This window comes from Symphalangus syndactylus, chromosome 5, assembly GCF_028878055.3.
Source record: "Symphalangus syndactylus isolate Jambi chromosome 5, NHGRI_mSymSyn1-v2.1_pri, whole genome shotgun sequence".
Taxonomy (NCBI): Eukaryota; Metazoa; Chordata; class Mammalia; order Primates; family Hylobatidae; genus Symphalangus; species Symphalangus syndactylus.
This window is the reverse complement of record NC_072427.2, coordinates 17,624,587-17,649,803: the sequence shown is the minus strand read 5'-3', so window position 1 is coordinate 17,649,803 and position 25,217 is coordinate 17,624,587. Positions and strand designations below refer to the sequence as shown.

Below are 25,217 nucleotides of genomic sequence, written 5' to 3'. Positions count from 1 at the left end.
ATTTATTCCCACATTGCATCCTTGCCTCACACAGTGAGCCCCTGGGGGTAGATTCACAGCTGGTCCATCTAAAGATCCCTGTCAGCACCTGCTACAGAGTCTTCCATATGGTGAGTGTTTGACAGAGGAAAGGAAAGAGGAGGAAAGCCAAGAAGTGCTTGGAGCTTTTCTGGATGAAAGGCAATTATTCCTGCCATGTGAGGTCCAGAAAGAAGGCTATCCCAAGAAGGGAAAGCAGTGTCACTGAAGGATGCCCATGGGATGAAGAGGTCTTGTTCACTGTCCACTCAGCCAACACTGAACCATCCTGGGCAAGATGTACTGACCTCATGGATCAGGGTGGGAGGTGTCCAAGACCATCCTCTGGTTCAGTAATTTGCTCTAAGGGCTCACAGAACTCAGCAAAACTGTTACACTCACAGTTACGGTTTATTACAGCAAAAGGATACAGATGAAAATCAGCAAAGGGAAGAGGCACAAAGGGCAGGGGCCAGGAGAGACCAGGCATGAGCTTCCAGTTGTCCTCTCCTAGAGGAGTCGTGCAGACAGCATTGCCTTCTTCCAGAGATAGTATGTGCAATATCCACAGAGTCTTGCTAACCAGGGAAGCTCAACTGAGCCTTGGTATTCAGGGGTTATACTGGGGTGTGGTCATATAGACATGGCTGACCTTAGTCTCTAGCCCCTCCAGAGGTCAGGTTGATACCTCGTGCCCCAAGGTCCGCACCATACATCACACCATTAGCCTAGGCCATCCAGCATGGCCCAAGGCTCCCACATAAACAGATTCTTGTTAGACAGGACATTCCAAGGACTTAGAGGTTACCTCCTGGCAGCCAGGGTCAAGGGCCCAACCTTTCTTTGGGCAAAGTTAATCCTTTGCTGCACAGAAGGACTGCTCTGTGAATGCCCTGAAATCATACACAAAATCCCATGAGTGTGGGCAACATTTCCTAAGAACTGCGTCCATAGCTTCCATCAGCTCTCAAAGAGACCCATGATCCAAGGAAACTACATGTTTTCTTTCTTTCTTTTTTTTTTTTGAGACGGAGTTTCACTCTTGTTGCCCAGGCTGGAGTGCAATGGCGCGATCTTGGCTCACCACAACCTCCGCCTCCCAGGTTCAAGCAATTCTCCTGCCTCAGCCTCCCAAGTAGCTGGGATTACAGGCATGCGAGTAGCTGGGATTACAGGCATGCACCACCATGCCTGGCTAATTTTTTGTATTTTTAGTAGAGACGGGGTTTCTCCATGTTGAGGCTAGTCTCGAACTCCTGACCTCAGATGATCCACCCACCTCAGCCTCCCAAAGTGCTGGGATTATAGGCGTGAGCCATCGCGCCCGGCCGCTAACTACATGTGTTCTATAAGGTGAGGTCCTTCCCCAACCCTGGAATCAGGGGATGCAATTATGGTCAAAATAATGAGGTTGGACTACAGATAACCCATCTCCTTTCTTACCTTTGACTAGATCCAAGGGCTGAACTCCAAGAACCTGAGCATCTGTCCCCAAAACTGAAAGGATTGGACTGGTCACCCCTTGTTTCCCTTCAGCCACATCCCAGGCACCTGGCCCTTGCTTTGTCCAGAAATTCAGCTATAGCCCCACACGTCTGATGGCTCTTTCTGACAAGCAGGCATTTCCATCAGGACCCTCAGCTTCCAGACACATTTACTGGAGGTCACTTTTTAAACCTGGGCTCAATTTCCACACAGGGAGGCTACCAAAGCATCACACTGGGTCCCCCAGCCCCTTCTCACAGAGGAAAGATCTCTCTGTCCTGTGGGGTTGGCAGTCAGCGCCAAGTAAAGGGAATTTAGCTCTTGGCCCAAGATCCCTGCCCAGGAAAGGTGCTTGCGCCTGATGGAAACTTTGGGCTGAAGTATACTCCTTTCCAAAAACTCAGGTCTGATATTTACACAAAGTCTGAAATTAATGCAGAGAAAACTTCCAAGTGCTTGGGCTGGAGCAGAAGGCTGAGAACGGGAAGGGGCTGGTCCCTGGTACTAGTTTTGGTTTTTTGGTGTTTTTTTGTTTGTTTGTTTTTGTTTTTTTCCTCACAGAACAGGGCAAAGCCAAGTGTCCCTGGGTGAGTGAAGCAGGAGCATTAATCATGCCCAGTGCTTCTCCACTTTAAACTGGTTTTCCTGGGAATTTGCAATTGAGAGTGGGGAGGGGTAAGAATCGTGGGAAAAGGCTGGTGGTGTTCAGCCAAATTCATCCTTCACGTGCCCACCCTTCTCCAGGCCCATGCTTTGAGGCCATCCACGGCTGCAACCACCCCATCCTTGGGTAGCACCACTAGCCTTCCTTTCTGGTGCCTGGACTCAGCATCACTCCCAGCCTCTTGGAGATGCAGCCTTGATTCAGCACACAGCTCAGCTCTGAGTTCTGTTTTGTCCCTGGATGTCTCTGGGGTCACCTACTACTCCCTGTTTGGTGGCCCAGGCCCATCCTTCTCCACTCTTGCACCTCTTGTAGCAGAAAAGGAGTGAGAATGGATACTTCCATGGGCCGTGTGTGCACTCCCGGCTACCCCTGACAGCCCTACTCAGAGCTACCCTCCCTCCTGGGGCTTCTTATGTGTTCTAAGGCTGAGGCAGGAAGGCTGTGAGATCAGGTGACACTCAACAGTTATGATCAGTCTTAAGATTAACACTCCTGGCCGGGCGCAGTGGCTCACACCTGTAATCCCAGCACTTGCGAAGGCCAAGGCGGGCAGATCACAAGATCAGGAGATCAAGACCATCCTGGCTGACACAGTGAAACCCCGTCTCTACTAAAAATACAAAAAATTAGCCGAGCGTGATGGCAGGCGCCTGTAGTCCCAGCTACTCGGGAGACTGAGGCAGGAGAATGGCGTGAACCTGGGAGGTGGAGCTTGCAGTAAGCCAAGATCGCGCCACTGCACTCCTGGGCAACAGAGCAAGACTCCGTCTCAAAAAAAAAAAAAAACAACAACAACAACAACAACAACAAAAGATTAACACTCCTTCTACTTCCAAACCTAATACAAAGGGGCATTGCCTAGTGATTAAGAGGCATTCATTCATTCAACAAATACTTGTTGAGCACCTACTATGTGCCAAGCACTGTTTTAGGCACTGAGAATATAGCAGTGAGAAAAACAGATAAAACTTCCTGCCCTCATGGGGTGTATATTCGAGTAGCTGAAACAGACAATGAACAAACAAACAGAAAAGGACAATAATTTCAAATAATAATAATGCTATAGGCAAGGTGTGGTGGCTCATGCCTATAATCCCAGCATTTTGGGAAGCCAAGTCAAGCGGATTACCTGAGGTCAGGAGTTCAAGAACAGCCTGGCCAACATGGTGAAACCCCATCTCTACTAAAAATACAAAAATTAGCCAGACGTGGTGGCACACACCTGTAATCCCAGCTACTTGGGAGGCTGACACAGGAGAATTGCTTGAGCCGGGGAGGTGGAGGTTGCAGTGAACCAAGATCTGACAGGCCTTCAGCACCACTGCACTCTAGACTGGCTGACAAAGCAAGATTCTGTCTAAAAAAAAAAAAAAAGCTATAAATAGACTTTAACAGGGTAACGTGATAGGGAGGGAGGGATAGGGGAGCAGGGTGGTCAAGGAACGGACATTTAAACAGGCTAGAATGACAATGGCCAGCAAAGGAAAGATCCAGAAGTGTGTGCTGGAAGAAGAAAGAGCAAGCACAAAACCCTTAAGACAAAATCCGCTCGTGTGGTCAAGGCACAGCTAGAATGTGGCGGGGTTGAGGGTTTGGGGAATAGTGGTCTGGGCAGGAGCAGGAGTGGATCACGTGGGGCCTCACAGGCCCTGGGAAGGAGCTGGATTTTTCTCCAAGAACATTCATCCTTTTCTGCCATGAAGTCCGTAGGCCAAGCTCCCTTTTGCTCCCCCCCTCTCCAGCAGGATCAGACTACCCAGGGAACATGAGGACTTCTGGTGGGTGATTTGGAGGGAATAAGAGGAAGTTCCAAGTAAGTTGCCACAAGAAGTCATCACTCTGTTTCCCTTCTCCTAACTGGAAATCAGTAATTTCCAGAGGCCTCACCTATGAAAATTCTGGCCAAAGATGCCAAGAAACTTGCCCAAATTCACCCAGATAGCACATTAAGAGTCAAAGGTATGAATTCAGGTAGTGTTCTTAAGATACCCACCTTCTAATATACCGTGTTATCTTCCAAGAGGCTTGAGAAGAGGCTATTCAGGAAACTGCATAGAGACTGGGTCCAAAGTGGACCTCAGAGAGAGGATGAAGAACAGCGTATCTCTTATCGCAACAGGTCCAGGTCAAAGAGGTATTACTAGCAGGGACATATATCAGTGAGTGAAGGGAATCACGACAGAGAGGCCAGAGAGGGAAGAAATTGATGTCATCTTTTCAAGTATTTCTGTGCTACATGTCCTAAACCCCAGCCTGCTCCTTCCACTTCCTACTGTGCCCACCCCCACCTCTAGAAGCAGGCAGAACCTTCACCTAAAAGCTCACACAGGCCTTCAGCAAACCAAGGCCAGCTCTTGTTTTTATTGTTTGACCAGCATCCGCCTGGCTCCTGGTCAGGACAATGAGGTTGGCCTCAGACTGGCACTGGCAGAAACAGCTCCTTGGGCTGATTTCTGAAGCTGAAGTTTCGAAGAGGCTTCAAAACACCCCTCTCCCTGTCCCTCTGTGATCAGCAACACAGGAAGCAGCAGGAGTTGGTCAGCTCTTCCAACTGCCAGAAGTACGCGGTCTCTCATGGTAGGGTGGGACTTTAGAAAAGGTTAGAGACTCAGCTCACATGGGAGGGGCTCTACTGACTACCCACAGGTTGACTAGTAGGAATCCAGATATTTTTGAGCAGATGATGATCACGCTTTTGTAGGTGCTGGCTGAGACATAGCCCATTTAATCAGAAATGACTTGATTAGAGCTCTTGAAAAAACTCATCCTGAAAACCCCTGGAGGAAGTTAATAGGACTGTCTGCAGACCTGCCACACAGCAGGGCATTTGTATAGCGGCTTTTTTTTTTTTTTTTTTTGGAGCCTCTGGGAAATTTGCCTGAAGGACACTGTGGAAGAGCCACCATGCTGGGCTGTGGGAGCCAGCTTTGCATGGGACCTCTGGAGACACGGGGAAAGCCAGGACTCAGAGCCCCAGCAGGGCCCTGCCCTGTGGATGGAAGGTCCAAGAGTGGATCAGGAATCCCACTTGGGAACCCCCTCCTCCGAACTGGACCCTGTGTTACTCATTGGCAAGATCCCACCAACTCTGCCCATATTCCAGGCACTCTGCCCGTATTCCCAGGCAGAACTGGAAGAGATCTGGGTTTCCCTCTCTCGTGAACTAGTGATGCATTTTCCCATCTACCAACCCATAAAACTTTCTGGATCTGAAATTCCATGAGAACATTCCCCATGTCCCCCTTGATTTATATTTGTTACCTAGTATGTTGTCTCCGCCTTGAAATGTGTTTGTTGACTGAATAATGGAATGAATGAGTAAAGCTAATGAACGTAAAGGGACTGGAGATGCTGAGAAAACCATAGCATTGTAGCCACAGGACCTGGATTCCAAACCAAACTCTGCCACTCACTATCTGTGTGACTTTGGGCACGTTGTCTAACCTCTCTGAGCCATTGTCTTACTACCTATGAAGATTGTTCTAAGGATAAGAAACGGTACATGTACAGCTCAGACAGCAGTTCCTGACATACAGCAGGCCCTTCCTAAAGATGGCCCCTAGATTGTTCCTGAAGCCATGGCATAAGTGGATTCTGGCTATAAAATGCCCACTGTTGCCTGAAGATAGAGAGGGGGTGACTGCCCTCCCTGACCACAGAGAAGCTCCAAGAGCTCTATGGCAAGCCGTGGAGATGGCAGTGGCAGATTAGGTTCTTCCTTTGCAGTCCACAGTTTTATTTGAACTCACATCCTAGTCCTGGGGTAAATAAAGGAATGATCCCTAGGCTAAAATAGTTGGTGGGGTGTGGGGCCCCATTGTTTGCTATCATTGCAGAACAAATGACCATTCACTTACAGCATCATTAAAATTAGGTACAGATGCAAATTGTATGTGGGTGACGCTTCTTATCAGGCTAGCACCCATTAGTTGGGTGGCTACTGTGTGCAGAGACTGACCTCAGTGCCCCATTCACTTGGACCATCATTTAAATTAGATATAGATGAAAATTGTATGTGAGTGTCACTTCTTATCAGGCTAGCACCCATTAGTTGGGTGGCTACTGTGTGCTAAGACCGGCCTCAGTGCCCATAGTAGGTGCTTAGTGTATCCATATTAGATGAAATGCAGTGAGGGGCATACACAATGCAGGTGTTGTTGCTCCTCAGTGAGGGAGGAACCAGCCACACAAGCCCTGAGAAAGGAGGCCAACTCAGCATCTCTCATTTAAGTCCTACCGCCTCCTATGCTATGTGATAGATCCTATCTTATCAGCACTTTAGAGGTAAGGAAATGGAGCCTCTGAGAGGTTAAATAATTAAGCCACGGTCATATGCTCACAGGAAAGTGTCAGAGCTGCGATTCAGCCACGTCTGTCTGACTCCCAGTCATGCTCTTTCTGTTGCACCAGCCCTGCTCCCACCCTGGCCATCGCACCCACCCATGCACACATCCCTTAAGTGGTTGGCCTAGTAGTTTAAAACAAAATTGGGAAATAGCCAGGATGAGTCTGCTAATAAGTTGGTCATAACAACAAGAAATGACAAAGGACATGGGCAGACAGGAGAGAGTTTCAGGCTGGGGGAGGTTTCCAGGTGGTGGCATTTGCACAGGGCCTTAAGGAAGGTGGGATTAGATCAGACATCGAGCTAAAGAGAGAGTGTTTTTTGAAGGAATGGAACTGTGTGAGCAAAAGAAGGGAGAGAAAGGACAGGGCCAGACCCTAGCCTCAGATTCAAATAGGGCACTGCCAGGGGATAAGGCCCATGCCACATCGGCAGTCAGATAACAAGTACAACCTGCAGGTATGACACTCTCCATGGTGTCATTTCTCAGTTTCTTATTTTCTTTTCTCGCAGCTCCACTACCCGAGCCTTTTTTTGCTACCCAGAGAGCCTCCCCTCACTTCTGTTAGACGTGTGCACCACCCTCCCAACCTCAAAACTCTCCTTTCTGCCTTTTCCTCCCTAGCACAGTGAGGGCACGGGGGCATCTTTCTGAATAGGCTGGACCTTCCCGGAGAATGTGCTCGGTAGGCAAACGAAACCCTTGTGCATTGCCCTGGATGTTGCAGCAGAACAGCAAGCGATGAGCGGGTCCCTGGCCACGAGGGAGGCCGAGAAGGTGGAGATGCAGCTGCTTCTTTCCCCAGAAGTTAAAAAGGTGGAACTCTTCTCTGCACTGCGTGGAGCTGGCATTTGGAATCTGAGAGAGCTCCAGAGTTAATTCTCCCAACCTGCCCCCATTTCAGAGATGGAAAATCCAAGGCTCAGGGTCAGGCAGCCATTTTAGTCAGGGCCAAGGTTAGGACCCAGAGCCAACTCATTCATGTCTGCTGTCTCTGGATACAGGTTTGTCGCACCCACTAGGCTAGAAGCAACTCCAAGGAAAAACCTTTCTTTCCCTTCACTGGGCCCCTCTGTCTTAGCACAGAGCTGCCCAAGGCCAATCCTACACAAAAGTATGGCCTTGAAGGGTTTATCTCCAGCACGCCCCACCCCGCTGCCAACTGCCTGTTTCACGCGACCCACATCCTTACCCAGAATGGAGGAAAACACTTATGGAATTTGATTTAAGATGCTTCAGTGATGACAGAGCAAGTAACAAATTTGGAAAAAGGAAATCAAAGATACGGAAAAAGACAAGGTGTTGAAGAAGATGGGGAGAAGAGAAAGAGGAGGAAATATCAAAAGAGTATTAGCATCTACAAAAATTACCTTCACAATTTCCCTGGGGGTGAGGCTTGCCTGATGATCACAATTTACAGAAGGGAAAACTGTAAACTGGGGCCTTACATGAGTTTCCTGGTGAGTTAGGACAGAGCTGGGACTGAAATCAGCTTCCTGGCTTCCCGTTTCTATACCATCCTACCGTGTCTGTTTAGAATATGTGGGAAGTTAACAGCTGCAGTTGGGGCGACTCTGGCCAGATGTGCTCTTGGTGTAGGGTCCCTGGCCTTTTCCCTATGCTGGGTTTGAAATCCCAGCCTCAAATGCATATGCTACTGCGTTTATGCACAGCTATCAGGATTATCTTGTTCATGAGCGAGTGACAAAAGAAAAGGTGCTATTGGGAGATTAGGCTGCAAATAAGTGATGTGCTGGTGGCTGGTGACTATAGGAATGGGGGACCTTGGTCCTTTCGAACCCTCTTCTAGGACTTAAGTCAGGGACACAGAGCCACCTGGTCGCAGGCAAATCTTACTGGTCCATCAGTCTACCAAACCCCAATGTCTACTTGCTCATCTAACAAGGAGGTGTCAAATACCATTTTGTGTTATTGCTGGTACTGTGTGAGTTAGCATAGAGGGATTTTGTTTTAATTTAAGACTCATTTTCAACCTCTAGGAGGTCACAGTCTGCGTGATGAGACAAAGTTAACGCACATAAAACAACAGAAGAAAAATTGGGTGCTAAAGAGCGTATAGAAAGTCATAGCTGGGGGGAATAGAACCCAGGGCCAAGGCCTGGTGAGGCTTCAGGGAGGAGGCCTGCAGGGTCTGGGAGGGGGAGGTGGGCGTTCACGTAGCCGGCAAACATTTGCTGAGTCTACACTGATGTGGACTCACGCTGGGCCAGGGGAGGTGACATGGAGATGAACATTTCCTAACCATACCCTAGGGCTGGCAAACTGGCCTTGGTTTTAGAGCCAGCCTCAGTGTCCCCAGGGACACGTGGAAGACAGCACAATGAATGGAGAATGAGGCTTCATTCAAAGGAAAGAAAAGTGCTCATTATCCTTCCCTAGCCCGTTTCTTTATTTACTATTACAGTCATGCAACATTTAACAGGGATGCGCTCTGAGAAATGCATTCTTAGGCAATTTTGTCATCCAGCAACATGTGTGGTGGAGACCCCTCCACTAAAGTGTGCTTACACAAACCTGGATGGTACAGCCTACTACACTCCTAGGCCATTTGGTATAGCCTAGTGCTCCTAGGTGACACACCCATACAGCATGTTACTGTACTGAATACTGTATTTTTACTGTACCTTTTGTATGTTTAGATAGGTTTAGATACACAAATACTTCCCTTTGTGTATACACAAATACTTCCCTTTGTGTATCTAAACCTATCTAAACATATAAAAGATACAGTAAAAATCCTGTATAAAAGATAAACAGTGGTACACCTATAGGGCATTTACCATGAACAGAGCTTGCAGGACTAGAAGTTGCTGTGGTTGGGTGAGTGAGTGAGTGGTGAGTGAATGTGAAGGCCTAGGACATTATTGTACACTGGTGTAGGCTTTATAGACACTGTACACTTAGGCTACACTAAATTTGTAAAAATAAATAAAGTAATTGCACTATGACGTTACAACGGCTGCAACGTCACCAGGTGATCACCAGGTGATCGGCATTTGTCAGCCCCATTAGAATCTTACAGGACCATCATCGTAGGTACAGTTTGTTGTTGACTGAAATGTTATGTGGCCCATGGCTGTAGTTACTTCCAGTAGTGTGCTGGTAAATCCACTCTCAAAAAGGAAAAGAAAGAAAAAGAAAAAGAAGAATCTCACCTCATTGATAGTGTCTGCTGATATCCATCATAACCAGTTTCAAACTACCAGTGTGATGTCGCCGAACACAAAATTGGAAAGAGATGCATAAAATGGGCTCTGGCCGGCTGCTGCCAGTTGGCTGTAGCATAACATTGGTTCTCCTTGGAGCCCTGGGAAGGGGTGACCCTGATTGTTCCTCCTCTGGGCCGCACATGGTCTGTGACCTTCCCAAAATCACACCCTGCACTGAAGCGTTATCATTAATCAATACAGCCATGCACATCACAAGGAAGCAGTGTCTCTAGCTGAGACTTACTGAATGTGAAGTGGGAGTGGTCTACCTCATTTGGCCGGGCACCACCTAGGTGCTCATCACATGTGAGCCTCTAGTCCCATCCTCAGCCCTCCTCCCCCCATGGCCTGGGGTTGAAGGAGATTACTTCTAAGATGTACGGGCAGCCATTTGTTCATTCGTTCATTCATTCATTCATTCATTCATTCAGCAATTTCCTCTCTTTGTGCCACACACTACATTGGGTGCCAGGGAGACAGTGGGGAACAAGACAGACACAGCAGCTACCTTGTGAAGTTCATTAATGCTGGGAATTATGAGGGCCAGGCCCCCCAGCACTGAGTTCTGGTTTGGGCTCCACTTCCAACCTACCATATGGCCTTGAGCAACTCAGCCTCCTCCTTGGGCCTCAGTTTCTTCATCTGTAAAATGAAGAAGTTAGGCTTGATGTTCACTAAGGTCTCTCACAGCTTAGACCTTATGTGGCTCCAGGGGGTAAAGAGAGGTCCAGAAGGCCGCCGCAGGAGGAAGGGTTGGTTGGAGGGACCAGGAATGTCTCCATGGAGGAACAGCAGGCAGGAAGCAGATTGGACCTCTGAAGATTCACCATGAGTCCCATGAAAGAGGAGGGGATGTGTTTTGTGTGGCTCCTGATGGTGGAACTCTTGGGTGTAAATTATAATATGGGTGAGCCATTTTGACTCAATCTTGAAAGTTCTTGAGTACAATTGGAGCTGCTCAGCCGAGGAATGGGCCACGTTGTGAAGGAATGAGCGCCTACCATGCAATCAGAAGGCAAAGACCACCTGGCTGAGCTGTATATACAGTATTCATGCCAGGGAGTTCATGATTGTAAAGCATCATGATCATCAGTAGTGAAGGAATGAAAAAAAAAGAAGTTGTGTGGTCCATTGTATTATGTGGAAAAGACAAATAGCATGCAAAAAGATTGCAGTTACAGAAAAACACAAGTAGATACCTTAAAAAAAAAAAGACTAGAATGGCCAGGTACGGTGGCTCACACCTGTAATCCCAGCACTTTGGGAGGCCAAAGTGGGTGGATCACTTGAGGACAGGAGTTTGAGACCAGCCTGCCCAACATGGTGAAACCGTCTGTACCAAAAAATACAAAAATTAGCCAGGCATGGTGGCACACACCTGTAGTCCCAACTACTCGATGGTTGAGGCAGGACAATTGCTTGAACCTGGGAGGCAGAGGTTGCAGTGAGCCGAGATCATGCCACTGCACTCCAGCCTGGATTAGTAGAAGGCAAACTATCAAAACACTAATAATGAGGATTCGGATTGTAGATGATGGTCATTTTTGTCCCATTGTCCTATTTTCCAAATGTTTGGTAGTATGATAATGTTGTGTTTGAAATGAATGCAGTTTTATTATTTATGGAAAGTCATCTGGTCCAACCCTCATCCTGGGACAGGAAGCCTCTCTACAACCACTAAACTCTCTTCCAATCCCCCAGTTCTGAGAGGCTCACTCAGGCCTGACAACCAGGGAGGTGGGAGGAAAGTTACACTGATGGATGCTTGCTGAGTGCCAGAGCCTGTGCTGGGTGCAGAGCCAAAGAAACAGTGTCTGGCCTGGAGGAGGGACGATGGCTGTCACATTATCTTGCTCAGTCTTTGAAACAGCCATGGGGCAGGTCCTGGATTATTAAGCAGTAGGCGTCCACCCAGGTCGAGGAGGGGTCTCCACTGCACATGTTGCTGGAAGAGGCATTCAGGGAGAGTGGGTGAGCTGCCTGTTCAATCCCATAATTTGATGGAATCCAGGCCAAGACCTTGGCCAGGTAGACAACCATGGGGTAGACTCTGGCTGATGAGGAGGTGAAAGTTTCCTTGTCTCCATCCTGGACACATGCACACATGCTCACACAGACACATAGCCTCAGCTCAAACTAAAAGCACCTCACTTTCCCCTACCAAATCTCCACATAATTCTCTCTGAGAAAGTCAATTCCTTGATGATGAACCCAAACCACATGGCTCTCACCCGGCCTTCACCCAGCATCCCCTTCCTGCTCCCCAAGCTCCCCTCTTCACTTCATTTCAGGCTCCCTCTCCCCTTCCTCTGCCTCACCTATGCAGTCGCCTTGTCAGCACCTAATTCAGCTTTCCATGGAGAAAGGCCTCCCTGTTGACAGAGCCGTGCTGGGACTCGGGGCTGCCAAAGTCAGTCTTCTCGCATAAAAGGCTCAGTGAGTCCTGGAGACACTTGGAAGCCAGACAGAATGGAATTTCTCCCTATTTTCTTTACTGCTGAGAAAACACACACAAATACAAGAGCATATTTATTGCGATATTTCTATCCTAAAGTTTGTCTTTAAAAAAAAAAAAAAGAAATAAAATTAGTTTCTCTGCCCACCCCACCCCTGTCCCCCTACTCCCACTCTCCCCCTCCCCACCTCTTTTCATTCCCTTCCCATTTCCTGGTCTAGGCCAGGGAGAGAAACCAAGCCGTCCAAGCCCCACAGAGCACTCCTACAACCCCGGACAATGTCCAGCTTGTTCAGAGAGTGAGGGAAGAAACACAGCTCCGAAAACATACACACAACCTCCCAATGAAGGGTGTTCTGAGGGAAGAACAGGCGGGCCTTGTGTCTGAACACGAATCCCTAAGGATCTGGGAAGAGAGGAGCCGGAAAGTCTAGACCCCTCCCCAGAGTGGAGAAGACACCTTGCCCTCTGCCCTCTGGGGAACTATTTCCCAGCCGCAACTGGTCACATGGGGCTTGAACGAGAGCCCCTCATGGTGCCACAGCCTGGAGCGGAGGCTTTTCTTTAAAAGGCAGCATCTAGGTAGAAAAATCCCTAAGGAGACACAAGGGGCTACTTCTCAGAACTTTGGGATTTTCCAGACTTTCTCCAGCGTGAGGATGACGTGCCTCATGCATTCACGCCGTACCCCCAGCAGCACCCACAGACAGCCCTTTCATTTCTGGGGTGACTTGTATATGTAGCATAGGTGGTAGAAAGATGTCACACTCAATCAACAGGAAGAAAGGGTCACTCGGAGTCCTGGGCCCACCCTGCCCCTGCCCCTGGCATTCCTGGATGGGAACACCAGTGCCCTCCCAACACCCCTCCTGAGCCTAGGGACTCCTGGGGTGCCCCCCTTATCCCCAAATCCATCCAGCCCCAGCCGGCGGTGACTGAGCCAAGAGCGACACCTGCTGGGCCATTGGGCTCTGATAGAGCAAAGGTCTGGGAATGCCATGGGCGTTGCTGAAAGCTCCACTCTTTTCTTTAGTCCCAGATCCTCCATCTGCTCCAAGGTGCCCTCCCTCTGTGATGCAAGCACTTCTTAAACCAAAAGGGCAGGTAGGTGCTGATGCAAGTCCATCCAACAGAACAACTCGGGGAACATCACCAGGCATGAGCCGTGGAGGGAGGCTCACAGGAGGTGTCTGTAATGGGACTGCACGTATTCTAAGCCAACGGTGCTCCATCTTGGCTGCACCTTAGAACCTTCAAGCTCTAAAAATCCTGAGGTCCAGGCAGAAGCCCAGGTGATTTCAGTGTGCAGCTGAGGTTGAGAGCACTGCTCTGATGGGTCTCCTGTACATTCTGTTGGGTCTTCTTGGGTCCACCTATGCTGGAGTCAGGGTTCCAATTGTGCATCTTTACACTGTGGTTGTTACAGACCTGTGTATTCTCATGACAGCTCTCCAGCAGATGACAATAAGGAAGGTTTGTCTTTCTAATCCACATGAAGTCATTGAACTAGCAGGAGAGCTGCAGCATCCTAGGTCTAATTTCTCTCCTAAAATATTAATCTGTTCATCCCTCAGCCTCCTCAAAAGCTCTCTAGGTGAATGTCTTTTCCCTGACATGAACCAGGCCCCTAAACCTTGCCTGAAACCTTGGAGGCTAGTCCATTCTAAAACACACGTGATCTTTGGATTTGAAGTTGGTGGCAGGCCCAGGTTTCATTAGGGATGTTGAGCAACTCGTCACTTCTCTGGGCCTGGAGGACTGTATTATTCAGGGTTCTCCAAGGAAACAAACCAATAGGACACATGCACACAGACACACACACACACACACACACATGCACACACACACGAGACAGAGAGAGAGAGAGAATTATTGTAAGGAATGGGCTCATGCAATTATAGAGGCTGGCAAGTCCCAAGGTCTACATGGTAAGTTGGTAAGCTAGACCAGGAGACCTGGCAGTGTAGTTCTAGTCCAAGTTTGAAGGCTTGAGACCCAAATGAACTGATTGGGGTAGTTTCAGTTTGAAAGTCAGTAAGCTTGAGACCTAGGAAGAGCTGATGTTTTAGTTCAAGTCCAAAGGGAAGAAAAAGCAATGTTCTAGCTCAAAGGCCATCAAGCACAAAGAATTCTCTCTTTCTCAGGAGAAGTCAGTCTTTTCTTTCTATTCAGTCTTCAGCTGATTGGACGAGACCCTTCCACATTAGGGAGGACCATCTGCTTTATTCAGTCTACCAATTCCAATGTCAATCTCATCCAGAAACACCCTCACAGACACACCCAGAACAATGCTTGACCAAATGTCTGGGTGCCCCGGCCCAGTCAAGTTGACTCATAAAATTAACCATCACAGGAACTCATTCAGATGAGACTTCACTGGCTGAAAGATGGGAGGTTAGGTTTATTAGCCTAATGCCTGGAATTAAACTGAGAAACCTGTGAAGGTTTTGTGAGGGAAGGATTTTTTAAGAAAATATCTCACAAACCATTTGCAACCTCCTTCTCTGGAGATGATTCCAGGTCCTTGGGTATGGAATTATCACGTTGCATCCTATGTCACATGACTCTGCTTGACCTCACCATGCCTTCATTGTCTAAATAATGCCTCTGCTTTCCCTCTTCCAGGTGAACTATGACCACTTTACTCTGGGTTTTTGTGACTCTGAGGGTCATCACTGCAGCTGTCACTGTAGAAACTTCAGGTGAGGACATTCCTATGCATGTCTCACGTATTCAGTAGGCATGAGTACTGGGTTTGAGTACTGGGTACTGAATCTGGTGCTACTGGTCCCAGGGATATAATTTCCCCTTTCCTGGCCTTTTCCTGGCCCCGCCCTTCCCCTATTGACGCATGCATAACTGTGATGGGACAGCACCCATGTGCGGGCACACACTTCCAGGAGCCTCGCTCAGATAACACTGCTCCTGACTGCCCTCTAGCCCCGACAGCTGGCAGAGAGAGCTCCCGGCAGGTGCCCTCCTTCCCTCCATGGATCTCAGTGAGGACTGCTGCACACTGAGCTTGCAGGAGGGGCAGGACATAGACAAACCAGTGCAGAAAGGGCCATTGAGGGAGGATCGCCTGGAGCACCAAAGAAGAAAGGTCACTTGAGAGACAGCCAGAGAAAAGCCCCAGGGAATCAGACAGGTCTTTGCCTTTTCTGCAAACCATCCTCGGGAAGCCCCAGCCTGGTCTCATGCATGTGGAAGGCACTGGGTCTACTGCTAATCCAGCATTGGACCAAATGAGCAAAACTTCCACTGACCCCAGGATGGGCTTGATCCCAGAAGGGAAGGTATGTCTCCCCTAGGCCCAGACAAGAGAGGACTCTGCTCTTGGCTGTGTATTTTAGAGGTCCCCACTGGCCCTCCTCCAGCCTCAACCCTCTCCAAAGGCAGGGGAGTCGGTAGGGCCAATGCGTCCGCCCAAATCTACACTTCCCCTTTAGAGCACATTCTGGGGTCCCAGCATGCCCAGAATTTCCTCCCCGAGTGGGCCCAGGCCACCTCCAGGGCCTGCATGGGTCCATGCTCCTATGGGGACACCACATCCCTGGAGGGGGCCACCCTGGGCCCAAGGGAGGGGCTAAGGAGTGGCTGTTTGTATACGGTGTGGGCAGAGCAGGGCTGCGGGGCTGAGATAAGCACAGCAGCGCATGAGAGCCCCTCATAGTGCAGTCAGTGTGGGAAAAAGAAGGGAGCCCAGCTCCCCATGCTCCCACCCAGCCACTACAGCCCAAGGCAAAACACCAAGGAATCCAAGAATTCTGAATTTAAATCTGTTCTTTCAGGTCATTTTGAAAGGTACCATTGTCAAATAGGAAGATAGGACATTGAACTTAACAATCTGTTGGCCTGATTTACAACTTTTGCATCTGTAGACATATGGGACAAGGACCTCCATTTGTACTGTTGCTGGGACACCCACAGCCATGCAGCCCCTGGCTGTACCCATGGGTGGTCTGCCCACACAGGGAAGCCAGTTCATTAGGTTTGAGTGAGGCTTTAAAAACTGCTGAGCTGGGCACCACAGTGCCTTTCAGCTCTCCCCTGAGAACCACTACTGCTAAAACCACGCCATGTCCAGGGTGCGAGGGCCCAGCACTCGGAAGAAGATGCCTGTGGAAGGGGCCGGTGGGACTGTCCAGGACATCGGAAGGTTAAGGACTGGACTCTAAGCATTCCTCGCTCCCCTCCCCTTGCCCTGTGATGTATCTACCACCCACAAATACCTGAAACATTTTTTATTTCAACCTGTAGGCTCTCCTGAAAGAACAGTTTTCATAAATGTACGCGTCTCCATGAAAGGTGCTATTTTTTTTTTTGGAAAGCTGTTTTTTTTTGTTTTTTTTTTTTCCCCATTCCCAGCAGATCTTTTACTTCCAACAAGATTTGGTAAGCTCGTTGCACCTCCCCTATTGACACTCTCCATTATATTAACATGTTTGGAGTCTGGTCCTGTCCCATCGCCTCTCCTGCATCTGACTCTTTGCACACCAAAATGTCTGATCTTCTCGGCTGCTTCTCCACCCGAGTCCCCTGACTCCCAAACAGCAGAAGAGAGTGACTTGTCCCAGTGGCAAAATCAGGCTCGCACCCAAAGCAGACCTCCCCAAATGGGATACATCTTAGAAGTTTTCTGTCTCAGCTTTAAAATTGTGTAGATTACTTTTCTACCCTAAAAAAATTTTTCCCAAAATCTTTGAGTTAAGCTGTCACTCCAAGGAGATGGGTCCTGTTTTATTCCATGCTTTGATGCCCACTGCAGTACCCCAGTTTGAGAAACAGGGAGTTGGTCCTGACTCTGACGTCTCCCCTCCCCTCCTCTGGAATCCTTTTCCAGCTCCGTAGTTTCTGTCTCGAGGTGCAGAGGCCAGGAGTCTTGAGGAACGCTGCTCTGGAAAGGGCATTGCAAGCCTTTCTGGGAATTTCCACATGACACGGGAGCATCCCCATCATAGAGACAGACACACTCATTGGATTTCGCTCTCTCAGGAGACTGCATTGCTGGAAGGATGGATGGGGAGGCGGGGTGGTCCTCTCTAGGCACTAACAGGTCTCTCTTCCACCCCACCTCTCCCACACAGACCATGACAACTCGCTGAGTGTCAGCATCCCCCAACCGTCCCCGCTGAGGGTCCTCCTGGGGACTTCCCTCACCATCCCCTGCTATTTCATCGACCCCATGCACCCTGTGACCACCGCCCCCTCTACCGCCCCCCTGGCCCCAAGAATCAAGTGGAGCCGTGTGTCCAAGGAGAAGGAAGTAGTGCTGCTGGTGGCCACTGAAGGGCGCGTGCGAGTCAACAGTGCCTACCAGGACAAGGTCTCGCTGCCCAACTACCCAGCCATCCCCAGTGACGCCACCTTGGAAATCCAGAGCCTGCGCTCCAATGACTCTGGAGTCTACCGCTGCGAGGTGATGCATGGCATCGAGGACAGCGAGGCTACCCTGGAGGTTGTGGTGAAAGGTGAGAGCCTCCCATAGGGACAGACGCTGCTTCACCCACAGAAAGAACCAGAGCAGTCTGCGCAGTGCAGGCGCAGGCAGGCTGGCCTTCAAACCATCTCCTCCACGCACCTCAGCCAAGTTACTTAACTTCAGCTGCTTCCTCTGTGACATGGAGCTGGTAATATCATTCTCTCTGGACTTAGGGAGCATTAAATACTTCCTGGCTGTGGTCACAGTTAACTGACAGTTTGTGCTTCCCAAGAATCCTGTGATCCGGCGGGTCTTGTGATCATGCCCATTTTACAGACAAGCAAACTGAGGGCAAGTGACTTGCCTGAGGTTACCCTGGAAATGAGTCAGAGCAGTCTCCTGACAGCTCATCCTGGTTTCTTTTCCCTCCCCCTCTCCACTCTCATTCTCAGTTCCAGAAGCCAAAGCAAGGGCTGAAGACTCCCTGGTCTCTTTCTCTCCATGGCCCAAGGAAAACAGTCAGGTCTTTGGTTAGCTTCAGGACTTCGGTCAACACCAGATTTTTCCCAGGGGGGAGGTACAGTGGGAGGCTCTGTCAAAGACGGTTCACTCCTGGGCACACCTTAAATGGGGTTTCCGCTAGGGTGGCCTTGGGCTGAGGGTGCAGGGGTTTCTGAGTGTCTCTTTCCCCTAATGCAATATGGGGGTCTTGGAGTGATAAGAAAAAACTATAAGGAGGCAGGTTTTAGTTTAATTCAAAGAACTTTCTCATTATCAGGATTATCATAAGTCTTCAAAAAGGAATGCCTTGTAAGGTAGTGAGCTCCGCATTACAGGGTGTTCCAGCAAATTCAGAAGGATCACGTGCAAAGGTGTACAGGGAGTCATGCATCAGCCTGGACCAGCTAGTTCCCTAAGGTCCCTTTGACTATTGCCACAGTTCTGCGAGGGCCTCGGTGATCAGAGACTGTGCCTGACCAGCTGTTCCGCTTGTGGGCGTGTATGTGTCTTGCAGGCATCGTGTTCCATTACAGAGCCATCTCTACACGCTACACCCTCGACTTTGACAGGGCGCAGCGGGCCTGCCTGCAGAACAGTGCCATCATCGCCACGCCCGAGCAGCTGCAGGCCGCCTATGAAGACGGCTTCCACCAGTGTGACGCCGGCTGGCTGGCTGACCAGACTGTCAGGTGAGACCTAGCCCATCAGCTAGTGGGGGCCAGGAGTCAGTGGCCACAGGGGAGTGGGGCGGGTGCTGGGTGGAACTTTGGCCAGCACTGAGCTGGTGCCAGCATGACACCATGGCCAGCCTAGGTTAGGGGCCATGGTCATACCTTGGCCGAACAGCAGCTCAATGACCCATCCCAAACCCTTGTTATTGTGATTCTCTCTTGCAAATGGGATGAGGGACTGCTAGCAACCTTGCCCTACATGTCATTATTTTTCCTACCCATTTTTTTCTTTGCCACGATTTCCTCACTTTTAAACTTTGGTGTCTTCTGTATTTTTGTAAACAACCTTCCATCCTTTTTGTTTTTAATAAGGCAAGACATAAATTGAACCCCTTGGTACATCCTTCCCTCAGCGTAGTTGCTGAGGAGTGAGGTGCAGAGCAGTCCAGATAGACCTTGCCCTCAAGGGATCTCAATGCACTCTGAAGGCAAGGTGATATCACCCATTTCAGGAGCATCGTAGCTCCAACAGCCAGAACCACAAAGCCTCAGGAAGAAAAAAAAGGAAACTGTCTTTGCAATCTCGGGGTAGGAAAGGAGATCTTAGGATACAAAAATTATAGCCATAAAAATAAAAAGATGAGATAATAGTCTAGCATAGAGCAAGAGCCCACACCTTGATGGCATGAAGAACTGGACTCAGCCAGGCGCAGTGGCTCATGCCTGTAATCTCAGCACTTTGGGAGGCCAAGGTGGGCAGATTACAAGGTCAGGAGATCGAGACCATCCTGGCTAACATGGTGAAACCCCATCTCTACTAAAAAATACAAAAAATTAGCCGGGCGTGGTGATGGTCTCCTGTAGTCCCAGCTAGTCGGGAGGCTGAGGCAGGAGAATGGCGTGAACCCGGGAGGTGGAGCTTGCAGTGAGCCAAGATCGCACCACTGCCCTCCAGCCTAGGTGACAGAGCGAGACTCCATCTCAAAAAAAAAAAAAAAGAACTGGACTCAAATTCCAGCTCTGGCACTTGGAAGCTGCGTAACTGTGGACAAATCGTTTAACACCTCTGAGCCCTAGTTTCTTCAAGTGTAAAGTAGATTGACGATAGCACCTACCTCATTGGGTTGACATGAGACTCAAATGATATAGAGCGAGGCCTAACAAACTATGGCCCAGAGGCCAAGTCCAACCCACCCCTTGCTTCTGTAAATAAAGTTTTATTGGGACACAGTCACACCCATTTGCGTATCTGTGGGTGCTTCACGCTACAGTGGCAGTTGAGTGGTCACCACAGAGACTATGCAAAACCTAAAATATTTACTATCTGGCCTTTTATAGAAAAAAAATATGTGAGCCCCTGATAGACAAAGTGTGTTTTGTACCACTAAATATTCAGTAGTGGGGGCTGCCTTGAATCATGATTCACTGTAAAAACAGATAGGCAGTTGACATATTCAAAAGAGACATGGTCAAATGCAATATTAAGTTGCTGTTTCCTCCCATGAGGGAGGAAGATTCAAAGGCAGAGGCCATGGGCTTCCCTTTGTCCCCTGAGTGTCACACCTCCATTTCGGGTTCCTGGCAGATACCCCATCCACACTCCCCGGGAAGGCTGCTATGGAGACAAGGATGAGTTTCCTGGTGTGAGGACGTATGGCATCCGAGACACCAACGAGACCTATGACGTGTACTGCTTCGCTGAGGAGATGGAGGGTGAGCTGCCCTGCCCACCAAGAGGCACCCAGCTCCCTTCCCAAGGCCCCCTTCCCCTCCCCATCTCCCCACTGACACTTGAGATCACACACGGTGCCAGCTCAGGGCCTGACACACTCCGTCCTCCTCTGCTACGAAGGGAGGTGGGCTGAGGCCTACAGGTCCGCACCCCTCGCACTCCACTTTGGAGAGGGTCTCAGTGGCCCCAACATCTGCAAAATATCTGGTGTCACCACTGGACCCAAGAGCACGTGTCACAGGAGGTTTCTCACCTGGGATTGCCCCTCCCAGCTGAGACCCTGGCTGCTGTGACAAGCACATCGCTGTTCTAAGGTCCACCGTGCTGTCAAAGTCCAGCCCAGCCTTACCCTCGCAAGCGACACTACACCAGCAACGAAGCTCCCAGGGCAGCTGGCCACCCAGCCACCCTCCCCCAGAGTCCTTGTGGGCAGCCCCAGCTCTGTTCCTGGACAGAACTGGGAGCAGCGGAGAGGAACCTGGACTTTTTCTGTTTTGTAAAGGGCACCAGTTTTGATTGCAGAGTTACCCACGCACGTGGATTACACCCTTTCCACCATCTGCACCCATATACCCCTTTGTACATTCCAGACTCTGCAATGTCTGTCTCCTCCCTCCCTGCCTGCCCCGCCTTCCCCCCACCTGAATACAGTGCCCACAGCTTCTCCAGGCTGGGGAGAAGAGCTGACAACTGGCACTTTCTGGGTGAGGGGTCCCAGCCAGGCTTTCTCACCACCGTAGCCCCCTGCCGCATTCTCACCCCAGGGGGCAAACCTGCCTATTAGGTAACAAGTTATTTGTGTGTTCCCACATTTGGCTAACCAAAGACAAATAGAACTGCCAGTTAGAGCTGCCACTGAGCAGGGGTAGCCAGAACCACCCCTGTGAGTAGATGCCCTCCACCCCCACCCTTACCCCTTACCCTTACCCCTGACACAACCTTGTTAGGTTTTGGGAAATTATTTTTTAAGCTCACGGTCCTCAAATGATGCTCTTATGGACTCTTCAGGGTCTAGAGACCCCAGTTTGGGAACCACTGCTCCAAGGGCTCAAGGTCTGATGCCTGCTTTTTCCAGGAAAATTTGAGTTTTTTAAAAGGATTTGCCTTGAGTAGGCAATGCTTAACTCCTAGGAAAGATCCCCCTGTGGTGGAATGCAAATGGAGCAAAGAGGCTTTTGAGCAGAATTTTCCTCCCAGATTTCAAGTTTGCTCCACCCTTTGCCCAATCTCCCTGCCATTTTTGCTGCTTCTTTCTCAGTCCCCTTGTTTTAGGAAATTGATGTCATCCTACACAAAAGCCCAGAAATAAGCAATGAAGGGCAAGATCTGAGATACAGACATATGGGACCAGGACTTTGGGAAGTTAAAGGACTCCCAAGGCCTCGTGGAAAAGTGTGGATCTCTCTGGGGATGCGGAGCAGAGGGAGGGGGAGAAGACCCTTACCCAGCTGGCTGTGTCCTTCACAGGTGAGGTCTTTTATGCAACATCTCCAGAGAAGTTCACCTTCCAGGAAGCAGCCAATGAGTGCCGGCGGCTGGGTGCCCGGCTGGCCACCACAGGCCAGCTCTACCTGGCCTGGCAGGCTGGCATGGACATGTGCAGCGCCGGCTGGCTGGCCGACCGCAGCGTGCGCTACCCCATCTCCAAGGCCCGGCCCAACTGCGGTGGCAACCTCCTGGGCGTGAGGACCGTCTACGTGCATGCCAACCAGACGGGCTACCCCGACCCCTCATCCCGCTACGACGCCATCTGCTATACAGGTGGGGCACGGCTGGTGGTGGGAAGGGAGTTCACGCCACTAAAATGGGGTCCTAGAGGGAAGAGGAGATATTGGAAAGGGAGGGTTGGTTTTTGCCCTTGAAGGGGCCACTGGGTACCTGAACCCCATGTTTTTAGAACACCCCTCCATTTTCACTGGTTCCTAGGAAGCACTGAGGTAGAGACACTTGAGACTGAAGCGTATCTAGCCCTGTCTCATCAGATCAGCACAGAAGAGGCTTAAAAGCCTCCAAACTGTTTTCTCCAGTTTGAATCAAGGCTCTGTCACCTACTACTGTGCAACCCTGGCAAAGTTAAGGCCGTGAACCTCACTCTTCTCATCTGTCTAGTGGGGAGATGGGGTGCCCACCTGGGAAGATGTTGGGGGTCTGACATGTGACCCTGGCACCCATGGGAGGGTGCTGCTATCTGCCTTTTTTAATTGAATGTGTCTAAAAGGAGGGTCGGCCGGGCGCGGTGGCTCACGCTTGTAATCCCAGCACTTTGGGAGGCCGAGGCGGGCGGATCACGAGGTCAGGAGATCGAGACCACGGTGAAACCCCGTCTCTACTAAAAATACAAAAAAATTAGCTGGGCGTGGTGGCAGTGCCTGTAGTCCCAGCTACTCGGAGAGGCTGAGGCAGGAGAATGGCATGAACCCGGGAGGCGGAGCTTGCAGTGAGCCGAGATTGCGCCACTGCACTCCAGCCTGGGCGACAGAGCGAGACCCCGTCTCAAAAAAATAAAAAAATAAAAAAAATAAAAGGAGGGTCAAAATGGGTTTTGTTGTGTTTTTTTGTTTTTTTCTTTGAGACAGGGTCTCACTCTGTCATCCAGGCAGGAGTTCAGTGGTGCAATCATAGCTTACTGCAGTCTTAGCCTCCTGGGCTCAAGCAATCCTCCTGCCTCAGCCTCCCATGCAACTAGGAAAACAGGCACCACCATGCTTTGCTAATTTTTTTTTTTTTTTTTTGGTAGAAATGGGGTCTTGTCATGTTGCCCAGGCTGGGCAAAATGTTATTTTACTTTATTATTATTATTATCATTATCATTATTGAGACAGAATCTCATTCTGTCACCCAGGCTGGAGTGCAGTGGTGCTATTTCAGCTCATTGCAACCTCCATCTCCCAGGTTCAAACAATTCTTCTGCCTCAGCCTCCCAGATAGATTGGGATTACAGGTGTGCGCCATCATGCCCAGCTAATTTTGTATTTTTAGTAGAGATAGGGTTTCACCATGTTGACCAGCTGGTCTTGAACTCTTGACCTTAAGTGATCCACCCACCTCAGCCTCCCAAAGTGCTGGGGTTACATGCGTGAGCCACCATGCCCAGCCGCAAAATGTTATTGAAAAGAGTAGGGGAAAGTTTGATGGGGACTTTATTTTGAAAAATTAGACCAAAATGTTCAAATAAGTTTTTATCTTACATTTAACACATTTTGAGTTATAATTATAATTACATGCTAATTCTTGGAGGAAAAAGCAATGTATCACATGAATGAGGAGTTGCAAAACTTTTATGTCCTAAGTGGTGATAACACAATGACAACTCATTACACGTTTCATTTCCACAACCTGATCTTACAGGAAGAGAGCTAATAGTTGGGATTTCCCCCTCGAAGCCTCTCTTAACTTTTTGGTATTCTAACCACTCTTTTGGAAGTAGTATCACTCTCATGAGACCCTCATTTTTCCATGACTATGAGACAGGCAGTTCTTCAAAGCCACCTTCATCAACTTCACAAACTGTACTTTCTGCAAGATTTTCTAATTTCTCTTTATAACTGACTTACCTGGTCCTGTTGGATAGTTACAGCATCAGATGGTTAGTAAGGTGCTCACGAGACGAGTGAAGCAGCAGCTGTGTTGAGCAGGAAGGGCTGTTGGGGTGGGAACTGATCTTTATGAGCCGTCAGCTCATTGGTCAATATCTTGCCCTCTGATAGCTCTTGCACTCTTTTGCGATCTTGAAACTGTGGGGACTCCTACGATGAATGCCGATAGCTGAGCACCCCTGAAATGGGCTTGGCAAGGCACCTGGCACACAGGGGCGCCCTCCTGCCCCAGCAGGGAAAGAGGAGGAGCCATGCTCATCTCCAGCCCACTCCTCATCCCCCTCAAGCTGGTCCCAGGCTGAGAGGCTAAAGCTTGTCTTTGCCCCTTCCCTAGGTGAAGACTTTGTGGACATCCCAGAAAACTTCTTTGGAGTGGGGGGTGAGGAGGACATCACCATCCAGACAGTGACCTGGCCTGACATGGAGCTGCCACTGCCTCGAAACATCACTGAGGGTGAAGCCCGAGGCAGCGTGATCCTTACCGTAAAGCCCATCTTCGAGGTCTCCCCCAGTCCCCTGGAACCCGAGGAACCCTTCACGTTTGCCCCTGAAATAGGGGCCACTGCCTTCCCTGAGATTGAGAATGAGACTGGAGAGGCCACCAGGCCCTGGGGCTTTCCCACGCCTGGCCTGGGCCCTGCCACGGCATTCACCAGTGAGGACCTCGTCGTGCAGGTGACGGCTGTCCCTGGGCAGCCGCATTTGCCAGGGGGTAAGTAGCTGCCCGTGGGTGCATCCAGGGGCAGGTGGAGAGAACTTGGCCTGCAGGGAAGGGATTCCCGCAGTTGAAGCCTGTATCTTCTACTGAGCCTGGCACCTGGGACAACGTTCTCTCCTCTCAGACCTTATTCTCCTCATCTGTGAAACAAAAACAATAGGCCAGACTAGTCAGGTCCACACTCTTGCCATCAAGGATTTATTTCAAATGAGGTCATATGTGGAATCCAGTCTCTATATCAAGCAGGCACATGTGCCACATAGATCTAACGGAAGTAGCGTGGAGAACAACCGGGGCTCCTTCTGTCCAGGGCCCCTCCTTGCCCCATCAGACACCCCCATGAAACAGAGCCGCTAGAAAACCACTGCTTTGGATG

At 49.8% G+C, this 25,217-nt stretch overlaps 1 protein-coding gene across 2 annotated transcripts in view; it reads left to right on the top strand.

The window, feature by feature from the left end:
- The window catches only part of ACAN (aggrecan), a 70,861-nt gene that overhangs the window by 18,126 nt on the left and 27,518 nt on the right, over window positions 1-25,217 (top strand). For both annotated transcript variants that reach the window (XM_063638570.1, XM_055277287.2), the window contains exons 2-7: window positions 14,827-14,903; window positions 17,289-17,672; window positions 18,639-18,813; window positions 20,381-20,508; window positions 21,995-22,288; window positions 24,458-24,835. In XM_063638570.1, coding sequence (XP_063494640.1) covers window positions 14,834-14,903; window positions 17,289-17,672; window positions 18,639-18,813; window positions 20,381-20,508; window positions 21,995-22,288; window positions 24,458-24,835 — 1,429 coding nt within the window. In that variant the 5' untranslated portion in view covers window positions 14,827-14,833. The remainder of the gene's footprint in view (window positions 1-14,826; window positions 14,904-17,288; window positions 17,673-18,638; window positions 18,814-20,380; window positions 20,509-21,994; window positions 22,289-24,457; window positions 24,836-25,217) is intronic.